This window comes from Stegostoma tigrinum, chromosome 12 (assembly GCF_030684315.1).
Source record: "Stegostoma tigrinum isolate sSteTig4 chromosome 12, sSteTig4.hap1, whole genome shotgun sequence".
NCBI classification, from domain to species: Eukaryota; Metazoa; Chordata; class Chondrichthyes; order Orectolobiformes; family Stegostomatidae; genus Stegostoma; species Stegostoma tigrinum.
Window position 1 is genome coordinate 18,177,423 of NC_081365.1, and position 26,642 is coordinate 18,204,064.

General features: G+C 39.1%; 1 protein-coding gene across 7 annotated transcripts in view; it reads right to left on the bottom strand.

The window, feature by feature from the left end:
- erg (ETS transcription factor ERG) overlaps positions 1–26,642 on the bottom strand; it is a 273,819-nt gene that overhangs the window by 72,857 nt on the left and 174,320 nt on the right. For all 7 annotated transcript variants that reach the window (XM_048541330.2, XM_048541328.2, XM_048541329.2 and 4 more), the window contains one exon: positions 16,482–16,699. In XM_048541330.2, the coding sequence (XP_048397287.1) occupies positions 16,482–16,699 (218 nt within the window). The remainder of the gene's footprint in view (positions 1–16,481; positions 16,700–26,642) is intronic.

Genomic DNA, 26,642 nt, shown 5'->3' on the forward strand with positions numbered 1-26,642 from the left:
AAGATATGGTGTGCTGATTGTAATATCAGTTTTTTTAAATTAATCATGTACAAGATGAGGGTATCACTGACTAAACCATCATTTATTGCCTATCCCTAATTATCAGCCACATTGCTTTGGTCTGAAGTTACATATAGGACAGACCAGGTAAGGATGGCAGTTTCTCCCCCTTAAGAGACTTTAGTAAATAGGTTAACTAATGAGCTTTTCCAGCAATTGGTCATTATTAGATTCTGAATTACAGATTTCCTTTTAGTCAATTCAAACTCTTATTATCTGCTAAAGTGGGATTTGAACCTGGGCTCTCAGAACACTACCTCAGTCTCTATTAACAGTCTAGTGATAATGCCACTAGGCCATTGCATCCCTCTAATTAGGAAACTAAAGCAATCATTAACTTTCTCAGTAATTTTCAGTCAAACAATTTAAAGTTCTGAAAATAGAAAGAAGAAATAGGATTTTAACATGTATGAGAGCATGTGTGAGCGGGTGCGTGTGACAGAGTGTGTGTTTTTGTGTCTGTGTGTGAGCATGCATGTTTGTGTGCCTGTGTGAGTGTGTGTGTGTGTGTGTGTGTGTGTGTGTATTTGTACGTGTGTCTGTGTGTGAGTGTGAATGTGTATTTGTATGTGTATGTGTGTGCGTATGAGTGAGTGTGTGTGTATGTGTGAGTATGTGTGAGCGTGTGTGTGTGAAAAAGAGAGTGTGTGTTTGTGTGTCTGTATTGAGAGAGTGTGTACATGTGTTTATGTGTGTTTGTATGTGTATATGTGTGCTTGTATGTGTGAGCATGTGTGTCTGTACGTGTTGGCATGTATGTGTGAGAGAGTGTGTGTTTATTTGTCTGTGTGTGTGAACAATGCCTTTGAAACAGAAATCCCCTCCCACCTTACATGCACATGGGATGCCTTACACAATTTTTAATTCCCTAAACTTACTCCGGTGGGCATTCTGGGCAAAGCAGTAAGAAGAAAATGGAGGCTGGTTATCATGAATTTGGAAGCATGAAGCCATTCCTTTGGAGCTCATGGAGGGTCCACAGTTTCGATCTGTGCCATAACCAATTCTTTTTCACAGTTTTCCATAAACTAAACAGGTGGAATAAATTATCATGGAAAATCTACAATCTACTTTAAAAATCTACAATTACTGCTGTTTAGAAAAAGTTAATCAGCATCATGAATCGCTTAAACAATTCCATTCAAATCCTATTCCTTCCCTCTTTTGCTATTAATACTCATTCAGCAATGCCTATTGTTTACTTTCATAATATATATTTTGATTTATCCACTTTAAACAACACCTTTCATTCTTTTACAATTTAATCATTCTTTTGGGGATTGCTTTCAACTATATCTGACTCTTGCAAATAAGAGGCATTATAGTTCAGCTTGGCATCTTGAACAAAAGTTTAATTGCTGGAAGTGTCCTCGGCCATATTCTTATGAATGTTGCAAAGATTCAGGAACCCAGAGGAGATTCCTGCAAAGCATCACTTGTTATTGCCCTCAGACCACAACATATCCAATTTCCAGAATTTTATTGCCAAGTTTCTTTTATTTCAGTAAGTTAACTCATCATTATTCCAAAAAGCCCTCTTGAATTTATTCAGATTAAAACTTTCCCAAATGTCCATCAGAAAATGTTCCTCTCTGAACTTAAATGGCTTCCAACAGATTTCACTGCAAATCAAATTTTAATGATTAAACACACAAGTGAGCTAATCTTGAAATAATGGTTGTTGCAAACTCTGCTGTTCTGGCTCATATCTATTGTTTACGCTAAATGTAATACCAACTCTCCAGCACCAACACTGTACACCCCATGTGCCTTCTGCAATGACACATTAAATAACAGAACCACCAATTACTGTATCTGTCCTCACCACACTATTTTGGCCCCAACTCCATCAAAACTTATCAGGCATTAATTTTCTCTTTCCACAATTTCCTCTCCAGTTCACCTGAAGGTACCAAATCTTGCCAGAATTTGGTCTAACCAACCCATGTCAATTTCAGTAACTTACCAAGGTTATTTTTCTTCTGGTAAAGCTTTAAAACATATGAATAGTCATTGTGCAGGGACAGGAAATGATCCTAAACTGACCTAAATGTGATTTCTCATCAAAGGTTCCTGGATATTGATCAGAAATAGGCATGCGAAGTAAACTCCGGGGCTCAATTGTTTGCTTTTGATCAGATTGTTAGATAATTGTTCATTCTAGCATCAATATAAATCTTTCTTGTCTAAGTTGTGATTTATCTTTTTTTTCTTTAGATCACACTTTGACTCATAGCATTGGCAATCTATAAAGTTGATTATATATTGTTTGGAGACTTAGAGTTCCATAGAAAAAAGAGGCTTTACCCTCTGACTTTCCATTACTCACAGAGAATATCGCTGCTGAAGCCTGATAGAATGGCCATAAATGGCACCTTAGAACAGTACAGCACAGAACAGGCCCTTCAGCCCACAATGTTGTGCCGACCATTGATCCTCATGTATGCACCCTCAAATTTCTGTGACCATATGCATGTCCAGCAGTCTCTTAAATGACCCCAATGACCTTGCTTCCACAACTGCTGCTGGCAACGCATTCCATGCTCTCACAACTCTCTGTGTAAAGAACCCACCTCTGACATCCCCTCTATACTTTCCACCAACCAGCTTAAAACTATGACCCCTCGTGCTAGCCATTTCTGCCCTGGGAAATAGTCTCTGGCTATCAACTCTATCTATGCCTCTCATTATCTTGTATACCTCAATTAGGTCCCCTCTCCTCCTCCTTTTCTCCAATGAAAAGAGTCCGAGCTCAGTCAACCTCTCTTCATAAGATAAGCCCTCCAGTCCAGGCAGCATCCGGGTAAACCTCCTCTGAACCCTCTCCAAAGCATCCACATCTTTCCTATAATAGGGCGACCAGAACTGGACGCAGTATTCCAAGTGCGGTCCAACCAAAGTTTTATAGAGCTGCAACAAGATCTCACGACTCTTAAACTCAATCCCCTGTTAATGAAAGCCAAAACACCATATGCTTTCTTAACAACCCTGTCCACTTGGGTGGCCATTTTAAGGGATCTATGTATCTGCACACCAAGATCCCTCTGTTCCTCCACGCTGCCAAGAATCCTATCCTTAATCCTGTACTCAGCTTTCAAATTCGACCTTCCAAAATGCATCACCTCGCATTTATCCAGGTTGAACTCCATCTGCCACCTCTCAGCCCATCTCTGCATCCTGTCAATGTCCCGCTGCAGCCTACAACAGCCCTCTACACTGTCAACGACACCTCCGACCTTTGTGTCGTCTGCAAACTTGCTGACCCAACCTTCAATCCCCTCATCCAAGTCATTAATAAAAATTACAAACAGTAGAGGCCCAAGGACAGAGCCCTGTGGAACCCCACTCACCACTGACTTCCAGGCAGAATATTTTCCTTCTACTACCACTCGCTGTCTTCTGTTGGCCAGCCAATTCTGTATCCAAGCAGCTAAGTTCCCCTGTATCCCATTCTTCCTGACCTTCTGAATGAGCCTACCATGGGGAACCTTATCAAATGCCTTACTGAAGTCCATACACACCACATCCACAGCTCGGCCCTCATCAACTTTTCTAGTCACATCCTCAAAGAACTCAATAAGGTTTGTGAGGCATGACCTACCCCTCACAAAGCTATGTTGACTGCATTTGATCAAGCCATGCTCTTCCAGATGGTCATAAATCCTATCCCTCAGAATCCTTTCTAACACCTTGCAGACGACAGACGTGAGACTTACTGGTCTGTAATTGCCGGGGATTTCCCTATTTCCTTTCTTGAAGAGAGGAATTACATTTGCCTCTCTCCAGTCCTCAGGTACGACTCCAGTGGAGAGCGAGGATGCAAAGATCTTCGCAAGTAGTGACGCAATTGCATTTCTCGCTTCCCAAAGCAGCCGAGGACAAATCTGGTCCGGGCCTGGCGACTTGTCAATCTTAATGGCACCTTATGGCAAGCAGAGGGCAAATGTACATCCACAACCTATTATGCCCAACTACAATGAACATGTTGGCCACTGCTGTAGCTGCAGTTCTGCCACTCTACTTGATACTTAGAAATTGATACATGCTGGAGAGATGGAAGTTGAGCAATAAATGTGACCAAATTTTTCCAGTAACACCACAAATTTATTAACTCTTTGTTAGAATCTAGCAGACCTATGGATTGCAAAGTATGTATCTAAACCAATCACATGGACGCTGCCTGACTCGGTGTGATTTCCAGCATTTTTTTTATATTCAGAACAGATTCCAGCATCTGTAGTAATTTGGTCCTAAATCCTTATCACATCTTGCAGCCCGGAACAATAATCCGTCCCTAGTTCAGTGCTGAAGCACTGCTACACTGTTGAAGGTGGTATCTTTCAGATGGGACATTAAGTCAAAGCTGTTTTAGCCTTCTCTGTAGAATTTCAGCAAGTAGTAATTTTCACACTGCTTATTACTTCAGTGACCACTTCTCCAAACAAAGTAGGGTGGGAATATATGGACTTTATCAGTCTCTTCCAGTTCTACCAGCCTCAATGTATTCATTCATATCTACATCGGTACTCCATCAAAGGTTACTAACTGTTGCTGAAGCTTTTCTTCTGAGATTTTTCCTTCATTTTTCTTAAAGTAGATAAAGGACGTACAGGCGCCTTCCTGACCTCAGGATGTACCAAGGTGCTTTGAAATTTTGAAGTGGAGCTACAGTGGTAAAGTAGGAATGGAGCAAAATGTGCAGAACAGCAATCCAACAAGCTGAGCTATTTTAATAATTCCATTGCATTCCACATTTGGCATTTCCATGATCCCAACAGAACAGGAACCATAATGCTCCACAGAGGGTTTTTGTTTGGAATATTTGGTATAATTCAGACAAATTCAACTCATGCATAACGTTCATTGAAGGTTTTCATTTTTTTCACGAGGTATCACTAGGGATCAATTTATTTGTCAGTAAGTTAGAGATTCAGTACACCATGTTTTATTCCTATTCATGCATTCCACACATGCCGTTGTAGCCAGTAAATTGTCCTGTCACCACCCCCACTTGTTTCTTTACAAGGTAGTATCAGACATTTAAAGTATCCATACAAATGTACCTCTGTCTGCACTTTGTATATTGCAACAGTTATTACTCTCAAAAATTTAATTGGCTATGAAAACACTTGAGGATGTCCTGAGGTATTGAAAGATGTTACATAAATGCAAGTTTTTTTTATTTTTTAATGCAGATATCAACCTAATAATTTTACACCGATCGTCAATAAATTTGGTTAAAATTAATTACTTTCATTTATTTTATATAATAAATTTTAAAAGATAGAATTAACCCTGCACAGCTTGCTTCTTCGTCTTTCTCAAAATCCACAAACAAAACTGGCCAGGCAGACCTATTGTTTCTGCCTGCTCCTGCCCTACAGTGCAGATCTCTTCCTACCTCAGCTCGATCTTTTCTCCCTGATCCAGTGCCTGCCCACACAAAAAAAAAGTTCTGAGGAAGGATTACTCAACCTGAAATGGCAACTCTGATTTCTCTGCACAGATGCAGCCAGACCTGCTGAGGTTTACCAGTAATTCCTGTTTTTGCTTCAGATTCCCAGCATCGGCAGCTCTTTTGGGTCTTTTTTTGGGTAAAATTAACATTTAGTCATTTACAGCTTTCACTGACTCCCATCACACATATAACCTCAAGACTCGTTTTAAATTTAACGATGAGCATTACGAAACAGAAACAACTATGCAGGCCAAGAGAAGAAACTTCTGCTCATTTTGTCCATAACTCACGACCTTTAATTTATTTTGAGATTTTTAAAAGAAAATAAATCTTCCTTTTGCAAACTTAGGTAACCTATGTACCATTGAGCAAGAGAATGGCTGAATAATCCTACCAATGCCATTTGTTTCTGTCAAAATGAAATGGCAGATACAAATCTGGGAGAGGGAAGGAAATTCAACAAACAATATCCTTATGAAAATGGGCTACAAAATCTCCATGCAAGTGTGCAATATTGGTAATATATTAACATATATTCAGTCTTTATAAAATAAATTCATACAGGAACATGATTAGATCATTCAGGTGCCTGATCCTGTTCTGCTCCTTGATGAAATCATAGCTGCCCCATATTGTTCCTGCATTTACTCTCTATCTACCTATTTTATACAAATATTCATATATACATACACATAGAAACACTTATGTAATATGTCTCCACAGTAGATTCTAGTCCCTACCCTCTCTGATGATTGTAGCAAATAAAATGATATGTTTTGTAGGTAAAAACAGGTTTTTACCATTTTCCGACAGAGAGGTCAGCTCATCATCACCTTGGATACCCAAATGGATAGCAAAGCAAGGAGAACAAACTGGTATTGCTCGTTCAGGGTAGAGAAGAGAAAGTTTCACAGAAGGAATAGTTTCAGGTTCCTATTGAAATGAGAGAGAACACAAGAAGAACAGCTCAGTGGATTTTCAAATTAAGGGAGAGAGATAGCAAGAGAACACAGAGAATTGAGCATGGTCTGCACAAAGAAGAGGCTCAGCCAGTCAGATACCAAATACTGTTCAAATGATTGCCTCCCAATGAGCAACATTACACCATAATTATAGCATCACCAAATCAAACAGCACAGAAAGAAGCCATTCTCCCGTTAGGAATGTGCTGGATCATTGAAAAAGTTACCCAATTGGATATATTCCCCTTCCCATCACTGTTTTGTCACAAAGCCCAGTAAATGGTTACTTTTCCAATTACTTTTTGAAAGTAATTACCAGATCTGCTTCTTTCACCGTTTTTGTAATTCGTTCATGGGATGAGGGCATTGTTGGCTGGTCCAGCACTTATTGTTCATCTGTGGTGTCCTTAAATTGAATGGTTTGCTAGCCATTTCACAAGATAGTTAAGCAGTGGATCTGGAATCACACTTAACCCATGACCACGTAGAGATGGAATTTTCCTTCCCCACAGGGCAATAGCAAATCAGATGGCTTTTTATCACAATTAACAATGGTTTCATGGTCATCAATACACTTCTAATTCTGGATTTGTAATGAATTCAAACTCCAGTATCTGCTGTGTGGGATTCAAACTCAGTTGCCCAACATATTACCTGGGGGCCTCTGAATTGAGAGTCCAACCCCCACTGGATATAGTCGACCCATTTTTTAACCCTATGCATGTGGGCATATTTTGATTGGTTCCTTTGAATGGGCTAGAAGCTACATTGATTCACAGACAAGCCCCTACTTTTTGTAAGCAAATGAAATATATCCACACATTGCACCATTTCATTGAAAAAAGGGCTAAAGAGACTGTCAATCCTCTGCCGAATCTCCAAGGTAACCCTCTGGCCAATCAAATTCAACTTGTCAGGCTTAAATTTAAAGTAAAATAGTTACCAGTTTTTGTTGCGTCTCCACCTAACCAATCAGCACACTTTGCTCATGTTGTGAAAATTGCTGTTCCTCTTCCCATGTTGATTTCCTTGCATGTTAGTGCTTATGTGTGCAAGCTGCAAAGATCCAACTTTCATATTTCTTTTTAGCAATATTTAAATTCTGCACTACCAAACAATGACTTGTTCCTGTTTACTCACTCAAGCCCCTCATATTGGACAGAAAAAGAAGATTCATCACTCGCAAACGTTTGTATTTTTGCAGATATTCTACTTTAGTGACTCATTCAATGAAAATGGCACACATTTCCATAAGCTTGCATTTGTCTGTTTCCCACATCAGAAATTCATTGTGTGTTTCCAGTGAAAGAAATTGGTAGGTGTGTCTATCGAAACTGTTTGAGAAAAATTCTATTTTTCAGTTCTCCAATTTTGTAATAAATGCTATATATTTAAGCTCTGATTTTTTTATTTTGCTCTCTTACCAAATTTTATTAAAGTAATTCATCAACTGCCCTTTTCACACATGCTCACAGCTGTCAATGTGAGAGAAATGTTGAGAAGGAGATTTACGATCAGACTGAGACAGATCATAACACCCGCTTAAACACAGGGCCGCGTTTATTTTTAAGAGCATACCAAATCACTTTTTAAAACTAAGCTGAGTGAGCCCTCACTCAGGGTAACTGAACGAGTTGACAGGTTTGGAACTGTACACATTGCAGAAACTGATTGTCCTGGTGACTTTTCATGCTGTTCCTGACTCCCCAATCGTTAAAACATACTCCAGTGCACAATGAAGATATTCAGTTCCAATCAGCAGGATGCCAATTTTTGTCTCTGGTGTCATTTGGCAACATCCAATGAACCTAAAATTAGAGGGCCCATCCATGAAACACCATTCATTTTTTGTATTACTGGTGGTGAACAGCTGTATGGATGTTTATTCCTTTCAAATAGCTATTTAGTACAGAAGGGTAATAGCTTAGGGCAATGGTTACTCAGTTCTGTGCTTATTTTGTAACTATGTCATTTCGATCAGGTCAATTCTCTGATTGTACTCACACATTCAACACTTTTGGCAGGCAATTGATGTTCCAGGCCAATCTCTAATTCATGTTCAATTCATACATGAATTTAATACATAATGTGCTGTAATATACTATAATAATAATAATAAAAATGCAACTTAATGAAAATATAAAGGACATATTCCATTCAGAAATGAACACTTTGAACATTCAATTTGCATTATTGCTAATTTTAGGCAGGCTGTAGAGAAAGCTGAACTATCAGGCTTATATCAATTTGCTCGGCCAAGAAAAATGATGCTGGACTTTCTATTTTCTTCTTGGATAGTAAATCAAAACAGTTTTCCCATTATAGAACACATCTGATTTTTTTCTTATCAAAGCTGTCTGATGAAATAAAAAGCATCACATCCACTTCGGCAATTGAAATTTCAAGCAGTACTGATGAAAATGGCCCCCTGACCCAAACCTTTACAGCGGTGTTAATTTAATGCCACATTGTGGATATTTTATTGTAGGTGGGTGCACTGGGAGGTGAGCTGAGACCGTCTCAAACTTAATTCATTCTGGGTCTTAACAGTTGACAAAGGAAACTTTCATTCAGTCAGTCTGGATAGAATTCAGAAAGATTACAAAGGGCACTGTGCTTTGCACCTTTTCCCCATTCCCAGGTAATAAAACTTTTAAAAAATTAAACCATTGCAAAGAATTTTAGTTTGTGGCAATATAATTTATTGGTCTGAATTTCTCTTTCTCTACTTTTAATAAAATGAAGAGTTATTAATATCATTGGAGAAGTGCTCAGCAAGATGAGATGACTTTTAGAGTTAATGTGAGAGAACAAACAACTGTTAATTGAACTCATCATACACTATGACAGCCATTTATTTTTGAAGTAAAGGGTTTGAAATTGTCTTTCAGCAGAGATGTTGTACCACGAATCAGAATCACTGCACTAAAAGAGCTCTGCCAGATGTTTTGTTTTATTTCGTCACTTGTCCTATTACTACCTTGGAGCTTCACATAGTGAATCCTGTTATCACTTAACCTCTTGCTTTCCATTTGATCGTAGATGCTACCTTTGTTTGTTCTTCCCTGCCCCTGCTTTCTTCTGAACTTGTTTAAACCTGTTGATCTCTAACATTTGCTAGTTCTGACAAAAGTCCATTGACCTGAAGCATCCACCCTTTTTCTCACTCTGCAGCTAATGCCAGAACTACTTTTATTTCAGACTTCAACATTCACAGTAATGTATTCATGTCAGATCTTTACAGGTAACAAAGTTAGTTTGCAGAGAGCTCAACAAAACGTTTATGCTATGCTAAACCAGGAGTCTGTATGTTCAGGTTGCCATAGCAGATACAGTGCCATGACAGTTTATTTATAGGACATGGAGTTCTCCAAGTTTTCTAGTCAACATTTGTCTCTCAATCAATGTCAATCAAAAGAGATTTGTTCAAAAATGACAGGTAGGGTTTAATCCAAACAAATACAAGGTGATGCATTGGGAAGACCAAATTCAGATGTGAATTATACAATAAATGGCAGAACTCTTAAGAGCATTAACATAAAGACGGATCTAGATATACAGGTTGACAGATCCCTGAAAGTGGCAACACAGGTGGTCAAGAAGGCATACAGCATGCTCGCCTTCGTCGGCCTGGACTTTGGATAAAAAAGTTGGCAAGTTATGTTACAGCTGTACAAAACTTTAGTTGGGCCACATTCGGATTATTGTGTGCAGTTCTGGTCACTACCAGAAGAATGTGGATACTTTGGAGAGGGTGAAGATAAGGTTTACCAGGATTTTGCCTGGTCTGGAGGGTTTTAGTTATGAGAAGAGGTTGAATAAACTCAGATTGTTTCCACTGGAAAGATGGAGGCTGTGGGGGTTGGGGTGGATGGGCGGGGGTGGGGGAACAGTGGTGCGACCTGATAGAGATCTACAAAATTATGAGAGGCATTGATAGAGTGGATAGTCAGAGGCTTTTTCCCAGGGTGGAAAGGTTGACTACAAGAGACAGTAGGTTCAAGGTGAGAGGGGGAAGATTTTTCACACAGAGTGTGCTTGGCATGCACTGTCAGTGGAGATGGTGGAAGCAGGCATGTTAGCAGTGTTTAGGGTGTATCTTGATAGACACACAAATGGGAAGTGAACAGAGAGTGAGAAATCATGCATAGGCAATGAGTAGTGGATCTAAACAAGGCTTAGGAATCGAAACAGGCTTGGAGGGGCGAAGGGCCTCTTCTTGTGCTGTGTTGAATATGTAAATCAATTGAATTGTGCTAACAGAGCTCTCATCTTGTTGCTGTTTTGGGGATCTTACCGTGTACTAATTGATTTCTATATTTCCTTGTAAAAATGGACTGAAATTACAGCGTAAAGGCAAATATTTGGCTGTGGACCATTTTTGGATATCTAAGGGATGCGAAAATGTGCCAAATCAATCTGCTCTTTTTTATTTATTAAAAAGTTAATGTAAATGTTTGCAAGATTTTTTTTCCTCAAAAACACAATGTGATGAATTAAGCCAAGTTCAACTGTATTATTGAAGAATGATACAATAGATGGAAATGTCAAACTAATGTCTGGATGAATTTGTTCTTTTGCCAGCTCTTTCTGAAAACTGGAGCCTAAATGTGAAATTACTAAACCCACACTTTGCAGATCGCGTTCCATAACACAGTTTGAATTGCTGTTATGAAAGTGCATGAACATTAGAAGATGCCTCCTTTGCTTCAAAGCTACTGTGAGATAAAATCCAAACGTACCATAACAGCTAAAGTGATCCCTTGAAAGAAACGTACCACTGCCAACAGGAGATAGGGCAACTAAAATCAATATCTGATCATTTTAAACATTAGTCATCACATGCAGATCAGTAATGTAACAATTATCCCTTTAAATGGCTTTGAAAAGGCATCTCATTCTCCAGGTCAGCCTTAAATCTAATTTTCCCATTCAGTTTCTTTTCTCCTGGTTAAGCTATTGACACCTGATCAACCACATCATCATTAATTGAACCTATTGAGACAGTTATAAGTGTCACCCTTTATACTGAAAGTGGTATAACTCTCCTAACTCTTCCCTCACTCAAATCTGAAAAATATGGCCAAATTCATCTTTAAGATATCAGCTCCTTAATGTTGACCATGATTGATTTCATCCTTTAGAAAGATTATAGGTGTTGAAGCTCTCCCTTGAGTGTCCCATACAGACGATATTATGGCGAGAGTGATGGTTCTTCTGGGGAGTGCAGCCTGAGCCCTACTTACAAGGATGAAGATGAAAAAGAGGGGCAACAATAATATTAAGAGGTGCAATAGTGATGGGTAGAGACAGGCATTTCAGCAGCCACAGATATGACTCCATGATGATGTGTCGCCTTCCTGGGGCCAGGATCAGAGCATGTCACTGAATGATGTAGGACATCCCAAAGGAGGAAGGTGAATAGTCAGAAATAATGGTTCACATTGGGGTCAACAACATAGGTAAAAAGTGGCAGGAGATCTTACAACAAGAATTTAGAGAGCTCAGTAGTAGATTGAAAAACTGGACATCAAAAGTTGTAATCTCTGGATTACTCCGAGCGTGAATGATAATACAAACAGGCAGATCGAACAGATGAACAGCTGAAGAGTTGGAGCAAAAGAGTGGGGTTTAGATTCTTGGATCACTGTATATACTTCTAGGGAAGCTGGAACTGTACAAGTCCAATGGGTTGCACCCGAACCAGAATGAGACCAACATCCTTCTGGGAGGTTTACAAATGGGGCTAGCGGGGGTTTAGTTGAATTTTGCAAATGGATAGAATATGGAGATGAGCTATGGTAGGGCTATCTTACGGGTAAGGCAGATAAGTGGAAAGTGTTGATTATTGCATGAGAAGTGACATCATTTGCGATCACAGAGACATGGTTGAGGGAGGAAGCGGACTGGCTGCTCACCATTCTAGGATTTGGAATCTTCAAGCTAGGTGGTGGTCTATAAAACAGGAGGTAGTATCACAATATTGATCAAGTAGTTAATTACTGCATTAAGGAGTGATGACATCTTAGAAGGCTCCTCAAATGAGGCCATATGGGTAGAAACCAGAAACAAAAAGGAGGAAGAGATAGGGAGAGATAGAAAGACAGATATGTTAGCAACTCTCAGAGAAGTATAAAAATAATAGCATAATAATAGTAGGGGATTTCAACTTCCCTAATGTGGGATAAACAAAACATGAAAGGCTTAGAAGGCATGGTATTCTTAAAATGTGCTCATGAGAGTTTTTCCAGGCCAACACATCGCAAGTCCTACAAGAAAGGGGACTGGGCTGAACATATTTGTAGGAAATGTCAAAGGTCAGGTGGTAGATATGTCAATGGGGAACTATTTTTGTAATAGAGATCAGAATTCACTAAGATTTAAGGTAATTATGGATAAGGATTCAGATAAATTTAAAATAAATATTCTGATCTGGGGAAGGCTGATTTTAGCATGATAAGTCAGGATGTGGCCAAATTGGACTAGAATCAGTAACAAAGAAAAATTCATAATAAAGCAGTGGGAGTTATTCAAAAGCATAATAGTGAGCGTGCAGGGCCAGCATGAAATGGATAAATCCCTTGACCCAGGTGAGATGTACCTTGGGCTATGGTTGGAGGCAAGAGAGGAGATTGTAGGAGCTCTGACATTAAATTTCAAATCCTCTCAGGCCATAGGAACAGTGCCAGGGAACTGGAGGACTGTTAATGTGGAGCTGTTGTTCAAGAAAGGTGGTAGGGATAAACCAGAAAATTATAGGCCAATGCGTCTAACTTCTGTGGCAGAGAAACCACTGGAAAAACACTCAAAAGGAATAGATTTAATGCGCACTTGTTGAGGAATAGCATAATCAAAGATAGTCAACATGACTTTGTCAGGAAGAGATCATATCCGACAAATTTGATTGAATTTTTTGAAGCAGTGGCTCAGTGTGTATATATGGGTTGCGCAGTTAATGTAGCTTTCACTAAGGCTTTTCACAAGGTGTCGTATGGAAGACTGGTTAAGAAGGTAAGCGCTCATGAGATCCAGGGCAATTTGCAAATTGGAGACAAAATTGGCTTGGTGGTTGGAAGTAGCAGGTAAAACGGTATTTTTCTGACTTGAAACCAATGTCCAATGGTATCATAGATAACAAAGTGTGAAGCTGGATGAACACAGCAGGCCAAGCAGCATCTCAGGAGCACCAGTGGTATCATGCTGGTGTTGTGGTAAATACCACAGAGGAAAGCCTTAGTCTAGAGAATAACATAGGAAGGTTGGAGAATATGTTGATTAATGGTGTACGGAATTTAATCCTGAAAGGTGTTGGATGATGCACTTTGGAAGGACTAACCTGGCAACTGTGTACAATTGAATAGTAGCACCAAAGCATGTACAGAGGATCAAACGGATGTTGTTGTACATGACCATAGATCCTTAACTACAGTCAGCTCAGTAGATAAAGAGGTTAAGAAGGCATATAGGATACTTATCTTTATTAGTCAAGGCATTGGGTACAAGAACAAGGAAGTTATGATGGAGGTGTATGTTACCATTTTTGGAATATCTTGTGCACTTTTGGTTTCGGCACAATAGGAAGGATGTGATTGCACTAAAGCAACTGCACAGGAGATTCACCAGAACATCTATGAACAGAGACTAGATAGGCTGGGGTTGTTTTCCTTAGAGTAGAAAAGGGTGAGGGGAAGCCTGATTGAACTGTACAAAGTTATGAGGGGCATGGATTGGGTAGTTAGGTATAAACCTTTCCCTTAGTGGAGGAGTTAATAACCAAATGCCACGTTAAGGTAAAGAGAAGTTTTATTTTCTTTTGGGTTACTTTTTATGGGTATCTGGGACTCATTGTCTAAAATATGGGTAAGCACAGGTATCCACACAACATTTAAAGAGTAATTAGATGAACACTTGACATGCCACAGCATGGAATACCACAGGCCAACTGTTAGAAAATGGGATTACAATAGATAGATGCGTGCTGACCTGGATATGTTAGATTTATTTATTTGTCATGTGTACTACGTATAGGAATACATGAATGCAACAAAAAGTGCACAAAGTCACCATTAACTGGCACCTACTTGGTTACAAAAAACAAATTAAAAGATTTAACAGAGACAAAAGGTAAGCAAGGAAAAAATATGGCCCAGATCGCAGAGTGCCATCTCCACAATGGTATAGGCGCTGCTCCAATCGCTAGACTGCCATCGCCGCCTCACCAGCCCTGATCTTTCTCTGGCCCACACTCGATCGCCATCGCTTCAGGATATGGCCTGTGCATTCACCTCCCACCACATGGTTCCTCGTCAATTTTTCAACTTTTCAACTCTTTAGGCAGGTAATTAAAAGGCTGGGGGTTAGGGGGTGGGGGGAAAATAGAAGTACTACAGAGAGGAGAGATGAGAGAGATTAAGAAGAAAAAAGGAAAAGGAAAGGAAACTGGTGAGCACAGTGAAGCTCCAAATAGAGCGACTTACCAGGCCACCATTTTGCCAGAAAATGATGGACCGAAGGGCCTCTTTCCATGCTATTAAAAACTCTATGACTATTATATACCTCCGTTTATTCGTTTACTAAGTATAATGTGGGCAGAATTCTGATAACCTAATGATGTTTACAAGAAATTAATCTAATGAACGATTCAAATGAAGGATAAATTATGAATATCAGGTTGAGCTTCTGGGATAAATTTCTCAAAATTATTCTGAGACATCTTCTGCCACTTTTTGAAAAAAGTCCTATCCCTCCTTTTTTGAAGATGGTGACATTAATTCCAGATACACATTCCATAGCCAATAAACATCTTTCTGTACCAAACATAACTTCTATGTATAAATCAGAACCAAGTTCTGATTAATTAGTCAGCAATAGGACATGACACTGATTCTGTCCATTTGCTTCACTCACAAGGATACATTTCTCCGTGAGAACCAATGGATGACAATCAGGATTTGAAGTCACACCGACAGTTGCCTGTCAACTTATCCTGAGATAGAGAGCTAATTTTGCATTTTCCACCATGCAAGGTGAGATCAGATAATGTAGTACTTGTGATTGAATGTGGATGTTCTTTGTTTACAGGGCTTGGATTGTGGAGGAGTTTAATATAATCACTATCTGATCTATCAGAGAACAAAAGCAACCCTGTCCTGGCTTTGTGCCTTGTGTTGGTAGCACCTAGCAGTGAGACTCAGATTGTGAGAATCAAAGAACACATTCAACTATAACTGAGGCCTATGGTTAGGCCATAGCTACAGCACTGTGTGCAGTTCGGGTCACCAAACTATAGGAAGGAAGTGAGTAAACTGGAGGACATGTAGAGGAGATTTACCATGATGTTGCCTGGGATAGAGCATTTTAGCCATGAAGAGAAACTGGACAGGCTCAAGTTGTTTCCTTTGGAGCAGAGAAGGTTGGGGTGGGGCAATCTGTTAGAGGTGTACAACGTTATGAGGGGCATGGTCAGGGTGACTAGAAAGCAGTGTTCTCCTTATTTGAAGAGTCAATAACTAAGGTGCATAATTTTAACGTGAAAGGCAGGATATTTAGAGGGGTTTGAGAAAAGCCTTTATCGCACAGAGGGTGGTGGGATGCTGGGAGGGTAGTTGAGGCAGAAAAACATACAACTTTTAAAAAGTTCTCGGATGAGCACTTGAAGTGCTGTAACTTTCAAGGCTTTGAGCTTAGTGTGGGAATGTGAGAAAAGTGTAGGTAGCAGTGCATTTCTGGAGGTAGAAATGATTGGGCCAAAGAGCCTCTTCCATAAAAATCTTGACAAAAAATGTGTCTTTTATCAAGCAAATTGTTCAAATTCATTTCGGTAGGACTTCTATATTCAGCATTTAGCAAACACATCAGTCATGGTTGGATTACAATGCGGTTCAGCAAGTGAAAGACATAAGTTGAAGTAATTCTATAATGTCTGAAATTTTAGAAACATCTTATTTGGTACACAGTGTCCAAGTAGCATTTTGAATTAACTCCATGAATGAGCTCATTACCTGGATCCATTGACCTGATTTGGGTTGTACTCCATCTTGATGGCCACTCTAGTTGGTGGCTGTGCCAACCACTCTTGCTGTGGAACACGGGGGCTAATCTTTGAGGTCTGCCCATAGTCGCTTGATGAAGAAGCTGTCATTTCTGTTTTGGCTAGGTGAGATGTTCCGTAGGCACACTCAAATAAGGACTGGTCTTCACTGACTACTGATAGTGCTTCCTATCAGAAAGAAAGATATGCAGATAAAAAATATGCAGGCAATGTCCTAGACTGCATCAGTCTTTAACTTTGCTGTTGATATGCCATTTTCTATCTGGGTTTACGCAGCACTTTTAAAATTTCCATCTATCTCTGTAAGTCTTCAATGTTGTTTCTCCTCCATTAGTTAACTCCAATCATTGATTGACTCAAATGTTGTAGTGCAAAAGACTCAAGTTCAAATTATTTGAGAAAAAATGAATTTTTATGTTGTTAATTGGCAAAACTGAGGTAGAAATAGTATTTAGAGCTCTTTTTTTCAATAGATATTTGAAGTTGTGTCATTTGTTTGCAGTTAAGTCAAGTCCTTAATTACCAACTTTTCGGGAACATTTTTTCATTTCTATTCCCCCCATCTTTATTTCATACATTATGTCTCTTCCAGGAATTAAACTATGAGTGACCCAGTAGTAATTTCAAATTGCTTGCTCACTGTGTTTTCTCCACCATCTCTGCTTTTCATGCAGAGAGTTCGGTTCAGAGATTTCACTGTGTTTGGAACTATTGTAATCACTGGAATCATCATGGGGTGGCATGGTGGTTCAGTGGTTAGCACTGCTGCCTCAGTGCCAGGGACCCGGGTTTCATTCCACCCTCAGGAGACTGCATGAAGTTTGCTCATTGTCCCCATGTCTACGTGGGTTTCTGCCAAGTGCTCCGGTTTCCCCTCACAGTCCAAAGATGTGTAAATTAGGTGGATTGGCCATGCTAAATTGCCAATAGTGTTCAGCATGTGTGGGTTAGTTGTGTTAGCCGTGGGAAATGCAGGGTTACAGGGATACAGTAGGGGTGGGGTGCTCTTCAGAGGGTCATTGTGGACCAGCTGGGCTGAATGGCCTTTTTCAGTAGGGATTCTATCCTATTGTAGCTCACTTCATAGCACTCTATTATGTCATATGCAAGATGGAAAATATATTCTGTGGCACAAGAGATAAAGAGGGAGACAGTGGGGGAGTAAAGTTGGCCTTTAAACTTCTTGGAAGCAAGTACTAGAGTAAAATTTGACAGAGATAGGTACTGATTTCCTAATAAAAGCTTTGAAGGTTTCATCTTGAAACATTGGCCTTTCTTTGTCTGCGGATGCTGCCAGACTTGATGCGTATCTCTGCATTTTCTGCTTTTATTTCTGCTTTTATTGTTACTCTCAGTTTGAAGAATGATGTGTAGTATGGGGTTAAGGGGATAGCTACACAGCAGCAGAATGAAACATAAGATAGAATCTTTTAATATGATTCTCTAAAACCCATAAACAATGTTGTGAAATCAATTGGAAAATATTAGCTAACACCATTAATTCATGAGATCACCTGTAGCTGAAGTCAGGAATAATCAGAGTAAATGACCAAAAAACCATTACTTTATTACCTGTCTCTGTAATTTTATTTCAAAGCCATAAATTACAATTCACCTTTAGAAATGCAGCGTGTATCTAGAATTGTTGAGAACAATGCAAACTTAATGTTTAAGTTATGTTTTGTATTTTTTGTGTTAAGAAGTGGAAGACAGATTAATTTCATTTTAGTGCTCATGTTGTGAACTTGTGTTCATAGTTCTGGGAAGTTGAGAGATTCATGTTGTATATGCGAATTTTCAATGATGTTTTAACTTATGAGGTAAACACTTCAGTGTATTAAAAAAAGTGGAGCAGAAAGAAAAACTGTTATTTCCTAGTGACAATAGCTCAGCAATACAGGCAGAATGAGCAATCTAGTCAACTGTAAGCAAAATGATTGTATCCAATAGGTGTATGGGATGGAGGCAATTAATCTTGGCAACTGAGTTTAGCAAACACGTATATTTGTTCTTAAAGTAATAATGAGTTTTGCTGGTAGTTTCACCTGATGAAGGAATAAATAGAATAACTGACTGCTCAGACCACTGCTGAAAGGAAGCTGGTTGCAGCTGGCCTACCTTTCTCAGAGAAGGGAGTTTTAGAGTAAAGGTAGTTGTGAATCTTTACTGATGTTTGAGTGGGTATAATGATGTTGCTGGGATAAAAGGAGATCGTGAGAAATTTAACATTTTCCTGATACCTATTATGACTTCTTTTTCCTCTTCCTTTTGCTTAATGTTGTATTGTTCACTTTTTTTCTCATTTAATAAATGTTTTATTCTTGGTGTCAAAAGTACATTGAAAGCCTCATGTGGATGTATGCAGCAACAGGGCTCCACATTTGGAAGAAACAAAATTAGGATCTAACAAGCCAGATTTCATTCTGGATTTAACTTATATATATATATGTATGTGTGTGTATAGTTGATTGATTTGTTGTTGTCACAGGTACCAAGGTATAGGTAATGAAAAGAGTAGAATTTGCATGCTATACAGGCAGATCGTGCATTCAAAGTGCACTCGGGTAGCAGAAGAAAGTGCAGAATACAGTGTTACAGCTAGACAGAAAGTATAGACAGAGAGAGAGCAAGATCAGAATTAACATCTGAGAGATACTCACTGAATGAACCTCATTGTACAGAGAATAATACATCATGAGAAATAGTGTGGTAGCAGAGCAATCATTGAAACTGTAATTCAGGCAGACTTGGACAATTGACATCAGTTTAGAATCCTGCATTTTCAAAGTATGCCATCTTTCAGTGAGTGACCATGTTTCACTGAAGAAATGACAAATAGTGTAGATATTGGTTGAATTGATCATGAGAAGTCACCAGCTCACAAACCGTTAGGTATTTTAGCCTTTTTAAGCATTGTAACTACTATGAACATAAATAGAATGCTAGGTGCCAGCCTTGCTCAATGATCGCATACTTGCTTCTGATTGTGAAGATTGTAAATTCAAGTTCCATCCTGAGTCACATAAACGCCTCAGACAGGCTTTCTAAGAATGAGATGTTAAACCAAGGTCTCGCCTGTACTCAATATTCCTCCATCCACAATAAAAACAATCATTTGTCTCTTTGCTGATTGTATGCCAATGGTATATGAAAATTGGTTGCCTTCAAACAACAGTGACTTCATTTCAGTAAAATATTCAGCTTAAAGATCCTGAGGACATGAGTAATATATAATTTATAATTCATAAGACAATACAATGTGATTCAGATCTTGTCATGTATATTATTCTCGTCTGAAACCGTTTGCTTGTGTATTAAATGTCCAGATCTGAAATGGACATTGATTTGACTACAATGCTGCATATTGTGTATTTTCTGGCTCCAAAACTCATCGTGTCGACGCAGAATGTCAAACAAATTGCTCCTTAAATTAATCAGATTTCTGAATAGCAGAGGGAAAATAGATTAAGAAAATGTTGAGAAGTTCTATTTGCACACCCAGAAGATAAATAGGGGAAATGAATCTTTGAAATCAATGTAGAAATAAACTGTCTTTGCTTGGGTGAGGGGGACAACCAAAATAACTATGTTTGATTGATGTGATGATGATATTGAGTACAAACAAAACAAAAGGTGTTTTTACAGCTTGAACCGTGTTTCAGGACAAATTATATCACCACGTCTTTACATTGTAAAAGCACAGAAAGAAAAGTTTTAAAACATTCCTTCACAAAGTCAAAACCTACTTGGAGTGGTAACATGTAGTACCCTCACAGGAAAAATGTTAATTAATAATGGCATCCACAGTATTCTAAAAGCAACTGACAGATGCCCCAGACCAATTGAACTTCTGTTGTTGAGGCAAGAGAGAATTGAAAGTGATTTATGAAAATTATGAGCATCATGATAGCACGTACTTAGAATATAATGACAGAATGGTTTCCAAGACAGAATAACTTTTTAGCATTCACATATTCTCATCAAATCCCTGATTTTAACTACACTTGTACTGGTAGCCATGCTTTAGGCTGCCAAGATCTCAAGATCTATAATACCCTTGGTAAACATTTCCTGCAATCTCTTTCCTCCTTTACAATACTCCTTAAAGTCTACGTTTCTGGCCAAGCCTTGACCATCCAGTCTAATATTTCCATTGTGAATCAATATCAAAGTTCATCATTACTGCTCCTGTGAAGGGCCTTTGGAGAGTCTTTTTAACACTGTAAGAAGTAAAATGGTGCTCGACAAGTACAAGTTGCTGTTGTAAATGATACACTCTCATTTGGCATCAATGATTTATTAGATTAAATCATGATCGTATATTTATTTCTGTTTTACAAGAGTGCGAAACATTACACCTTGTTTTCAGTAAGTAGGCCAGAATGGAAAATCTGTTGTGGAACAAAAGTTATCAAATTCAGCAGTGAAACTGCAGCCAAGATCAGTCAAGCTGCCAGTTCCTTCCATCGATATTTCTGTTAACAATAAAACAGCAAGATTCCCCACTGTGAAGGAGAGCAGACCAGTACTATGAATCATCTTGTTTTCTATGCCTGCTCCTCCGAGACTTAGATTGAAGGCCTTGCGCTGGAAGAGAGGTTAAACTACTTTTCTACTGCTGGGGCTCAACATTAGTTAGAGACACAATAACATTTTACTTGAATTTGGCCGAGTGAAATGTACACCATATTGAGCTGGCAACTGTGCGGAATAGATTGTACTCCAATATGCTGTGTCTCAAGATGATGGAATGCAATTCCTCAAGCACCACAACATGGATCATAATGGCAAAAGTTGCCCAGATTGTACCATCAAGAGAGATATTGAGCAAAGAACAAATACCACGCAAAAAATCAGGATTTAAAACTAGAGGGAGTTTCAGGCCAAGGTCTTTTAAGAGCTGCTCAGGACCAAGTCTCTCAAGCCAAGAAGTCATGCACAGTACAAAGAAATCAAAATAGAGAGCAAAAATATGATCGGAGATAATGGAAACTGCAGATGCTGGAGAATCCCAGATCACAAAGTGTGGAGCTGGATGAACACAGCAGGCCAAGCAGCATCTTAGGAGCACAAAAGCGGATGTTTTGGGCCTTGACCCTTCATCAGAAAAAGTTGATGAGGGGTCAAGGCCCGAAACGTCAGCTTTTATGCTTCTAAGATGCTGCTTGGCCTGCCGTGTTCATCCAGCTCCACATTTTGTTATGAGAGAGCAAAAATATGATGTGTTCATAAATTGGGACACATTGAAGATATAATTGGTACCTTGAGTCCTAATGACATGTAACCCTGAATAATTCCTTGAAACTATTCCAATAGGATGTCACACCAGTGTGGCCATATTCCAGCTCCACAATTTCCATTGTCAGCAAAACGCTGTCATAAAAGATTTGCATTTACTTAGTGCTTTTCTTGATCACTAGGTATCCCAAAGCTTGAGAGCTGACTAATTGAAGTGTAATCGCTGTTGTAATTCAGGAAAAATAGAGGTAAATGTGCACACAGATAGCCCTTCAAACTGTAATGTAATAATGACCAGATAATCTGTTTTTCCAACTTTGATGAGGGCACCAAGGATATCTCTGCTGCTGTTCTTTGAAGTGCGTAGAACATAGAACATTACAGCACAGTACAGGCCCTTCGGTCTTCGATGTTGTGCCGACCTGTCACACCGATCTGAAGCCTATCTAACCTACACTATTCCATGTATATCCATATGCTCGTCCAATGATGACTCAAATGTACTTAAAGTTGGCGAATCTACTACTAAGTAGTGCCAAAACAGCTTTTTTGTCTACGTGCCAAGGCAGATAGGGGCTGAGTTCAATGTCTTATCTACTAAATGGCACCTCTAACTGTGTAGCAGTCCCTTAGCACTGGGCTGTTAGCCTTGCTACAGGTAAATTCAGGAGTAAGTATTTTGACTTAAGAACAAGAATGCTGCCAACTGAGCCACAACCAAAATCTGATGTCTTGGGTTCTAGCACATTCAATGCAATATCTTATTACAACAATTTTGTGCTATCTATCCTTGATATTCAAACAGGATCACCTCCACAATAACTAGTGCACAGGCTACGTCAGTCTGCCACTCCTTAGCTCACAGATCATCCACATAGTTTTGTTTTCATTTATCATGGAGACTGGCCTTAAATCTCCAATATAATTTTACAAGATCCAATTGATAATATCAGTATGCTCTTCAAAGAACACTTAGTTAACAGTAAACAAATCTAAAGTGATAGTTGAGATTTTAAGGTTTATTTTCTTTTGTATCATATGGAATTTCTGTCCTGCTTAAACAATTGATGCTGCACCAATTAAAAGACATTCACATACATAAAGCATGGAGTAAGTAAAGGATGGACTATCAGCTCTGTGCCATTTTTCAAATAAAATATTCATCATGTTCAGATGTGTTAACAGAACAGCTAGGACTTTAAGCCGAAATGTGTGGTGCAGTGGAGGTGTACCTACCTCTAGATCTAGAAGGCCCCAGATTCAAACCCCACCTGTTCTAAGGGATCACAAAAATTGTCTCTGAACAGGTTGATTAGAAAAGCATCTATCACAAGAGCCCTTGGCCTTGTGGTTCTATATATTATTTCTCTCCCATCACCAAAGCACTTGTGGGATTATATTTTTCCATCTATTAGGCTCTAGCTCTGTGTTGTCCAAATTTCCACGTCATGCACTCCACCTGCATTTATTTAATCTTTGAGAAATCTTTCAATGTGAATACTCACTGCCCAGTTGTAATCAGGCAAAGCTGCAGATTATTTATCCATTCCAAACAATTGAACACTGCCTGGCTTCCTTCCAAAAATAACAACCCCCACACAAGCACACTGCACGAGTGTAGGATCTGATATATTCCATTTCATCTATAATTATTATACCTTCAACCCTGTTCCCTAGCATATGTTCGTCCAATTCTTGTCAGAAGAATTTTATCAACACAACATTGGAAGCTTTTGTTTGGGATGTTATCATATACATTATGCTGCACTTTAGTCTTGTTCGGGGTTATTAAGCTGTATTTGCATGTTCTGTTAATGCAGTGACGGTCAAAAGGTTGTTCACATCTAAGTCTTGCTTGCCAGAATTTTAAAAGACTCGAGCATGTTCCTCATTTAACTTTGCCTTTCTGATGAAAACAATCAATCTTGGGATCCTCCCTTGATAGAATCATCTTCATCATTCTTCTCTAAATTGTTCTCAATTGCTTTTTGAAGCAAAGTACTGAAATCTGCACTCAATAGTCTAATTATGTTCTCACTAGGTAACTTGTTTCAATTACAGTTAAATGCTGAGATGATAGATATTTTTAATAAGCCTCAACAACACTGCACTCCTGGAGCAGATGGGGTTTGGACCCAGGCATCCTGACTCAGAAGTAAAGATGCTAGCACCACATTGCAACAGCTCATTTGTTGGCAGGGGTATAGGGCAGCACGATGGCTCAGCATTTAGTACTTTTGCCTCATAGCTCCAGGGACCTGGATTTGATTCTACCTTCAGGTGATTGTCTGTGTGGAGTTCGTACATTCTCCCCATGTCTGTGTGGGATTCTGCTGAGTGTTCCAGTTTCATCCCACAGTCCAGAGATGTGCAGGTTAGGTGGATTGACTGTGCTAAATTGCCCCATAGTGTCCAGGGCTGTGCAGGTTAGGTAGATTAGCCATGAGTAATGCAAGGTTGCATGGAGGGGTGGGTCTGGGTGGGATGCTCTTTGGAGGGGTAGTGTGGATTTATTGGGCCAAATGGCCTGCTTCCGCACTGCAGGGGTTCTATGAAAAGAAGGAACCAGTTATGTTAATACCTGCGAACGATTGGGAGAAAGTCAGTCAATTAATTATCAACAGTGAGACCCAAATCACACTTTGGCAAGATGCAGCACTTATCACACAAACACAAAAGCTGAAATAAAATCATAAATTGCTGGAAACATTATTCTGTTGTGTCAAACTGCACTCCTGAAGTTTGTGCACATTTCAATTCATACTTTTTGATCAGACAGGCTCTTGCCACCAAACAATGTCAAATGGTATTTTCATTCTAGATGAAAAATACATGTTAGAATATCCATGAAACATTTGTGAGTTTTGGTGGGATTGCGATTTGCTTACTACCATGCCCAACAACAACTTGCCTAAGAAGGGAACCACAAGAGTTGCTGGGTATGTCATTGATAAAATGTTTGTAAAAGGGAAAAAATTGATTGCATAGCACCAGTGTTAACTATTTATAGTCATTCAGTCGTAGGGATATACTGAACAGAAACAGACCATTCGGTCCAACTCGTCCATGCCGACCAGAAATCCTATATAAATCTAGTCCCATTTGCCAGCATTTGGCCCATATCCCTCTAAACACATTCTATTCATAAACCCATCAGATGCCCTTTTAAATGTTGTAACTGTACCAGCCCCCAGCACTTCCTCTGGCAGCTCATTCCATACATGTGCCACACTCTACATGTGTCTTAGGTCCCTTTTAAATCTTCGCCCTATCACCTTAAACCTGCGCCCTATCGTTTTGGACTCCCATACCCCTGGAAAAGACCTTGCCTTTTTACCCTATCCACCCTCTCATGATTTTGTAAACCTCCATTAGCAGCCTCCAAGGCTCCAGGGTAAATAGCCCCAAGTCTATTCAGCCTATCCCGATAGCTCATAAATTTACTTCAAAACACATCACTGTGTCATTCATGATGAACACAGTTATCACCAATTTTAGTTGGTGCTAATGTGACCTGTCCCAATAATGCTGTTGGACATTTATGTGAATAAACATTCTGGTACTAATTGACACATAAAGAGGGGGAAAACCCTTCCAGAAGAATCCTTGCACAGTGACATGAGTATTTTGCACAGAGAAAGCATACTGTGATTATCCTATCTTGCTGTTTTGCTAGCATCTACTGTCATAGTGACTGCATCCATAAGGACACAAAAGGCTGCCACAGAGAATCATGAACCTTGAAGCACAACAGGGCAACAGCTGAAAAGCATATACAAAAGGTAAAAACTGTACATTATGGAAAGGTGGCTGGGTTAGGTCCATTTAAATCTGGTTAGTGTCACATAATTTACTCAGAAACATACCTTAGACCACTCAGAGAACCATTTTTCCCTTCTCCAGTTGAACACACTGAAAGTGGTCATTGACAATGATGGGAAATGGTTAATGCTGTTTCCTTGCTTTAAACAATCCCCAGTTTAAGTGGCAGAGTTTCTCATATCAACATGTAAACGATTGAATTTAATTTATCTATTGTCAAGTGTATCTTGTTACAGAATATAGCAAAAAATGTTGCATCATGTCTCCACTCACCGGCGTCAACTTAAAACACAGAAAAATAAACCAAAACATAGAATATAAGGCTAAAAAAAAATGAAGATTGACTGATCTTCAAAGCGTTCTCCTTTCTGAGGCAGATATACATTGTGCAACGTTATTTCCAAAGACAATACTCTTGAAATATGTATTGTAAACACTTACGGGAAAATGTGTGGTATGTGGAAATCAAAGCTCAGTTTATACGGTCTTGTGTTCCGTAGAGCCTCAGAACAATTCTCTCAGTGCTTACTTTTGATGTGAGGTGATAGCATATAGCTACATTATTAATCCAAAGATTCAAGTTAGTTTTGGGGACACAGTTTTGAATCTGGCTATGGGATGCGGTGGAATTTATACTCGATAAAAATCTGGAATTAAGATTCTAATAATAAATATGAGGCAAATGTCATAAAAAAACCATTTGGAGTACTAATGTCCTTTGATGAAGGAAACTGTCATTATTACCTGATCTGGCCTATGTGTGAGTGCAGACCCATACCAATGTGGTTGACTCTGAGCTGGCCTTTGGGCAATTAGGCATAGGCAATAAATACTAACCAAGCCAGTGATGCCCTCATCCTGTGAATGAACAAAAACAAGCACTTCCTTTCAGAAACCAAAGTTTTGTGGGACTAAACTCACTATTTTGCTTTCAATCTATTCTTATCAACCTAGGTTTAGGCTATATCCTTATCTGGTCTCATTTTTTTTTAGAAAGGAACACACCATCAAATTATTATAGATATTTATCCTTGTAAACATTTTTAATTAA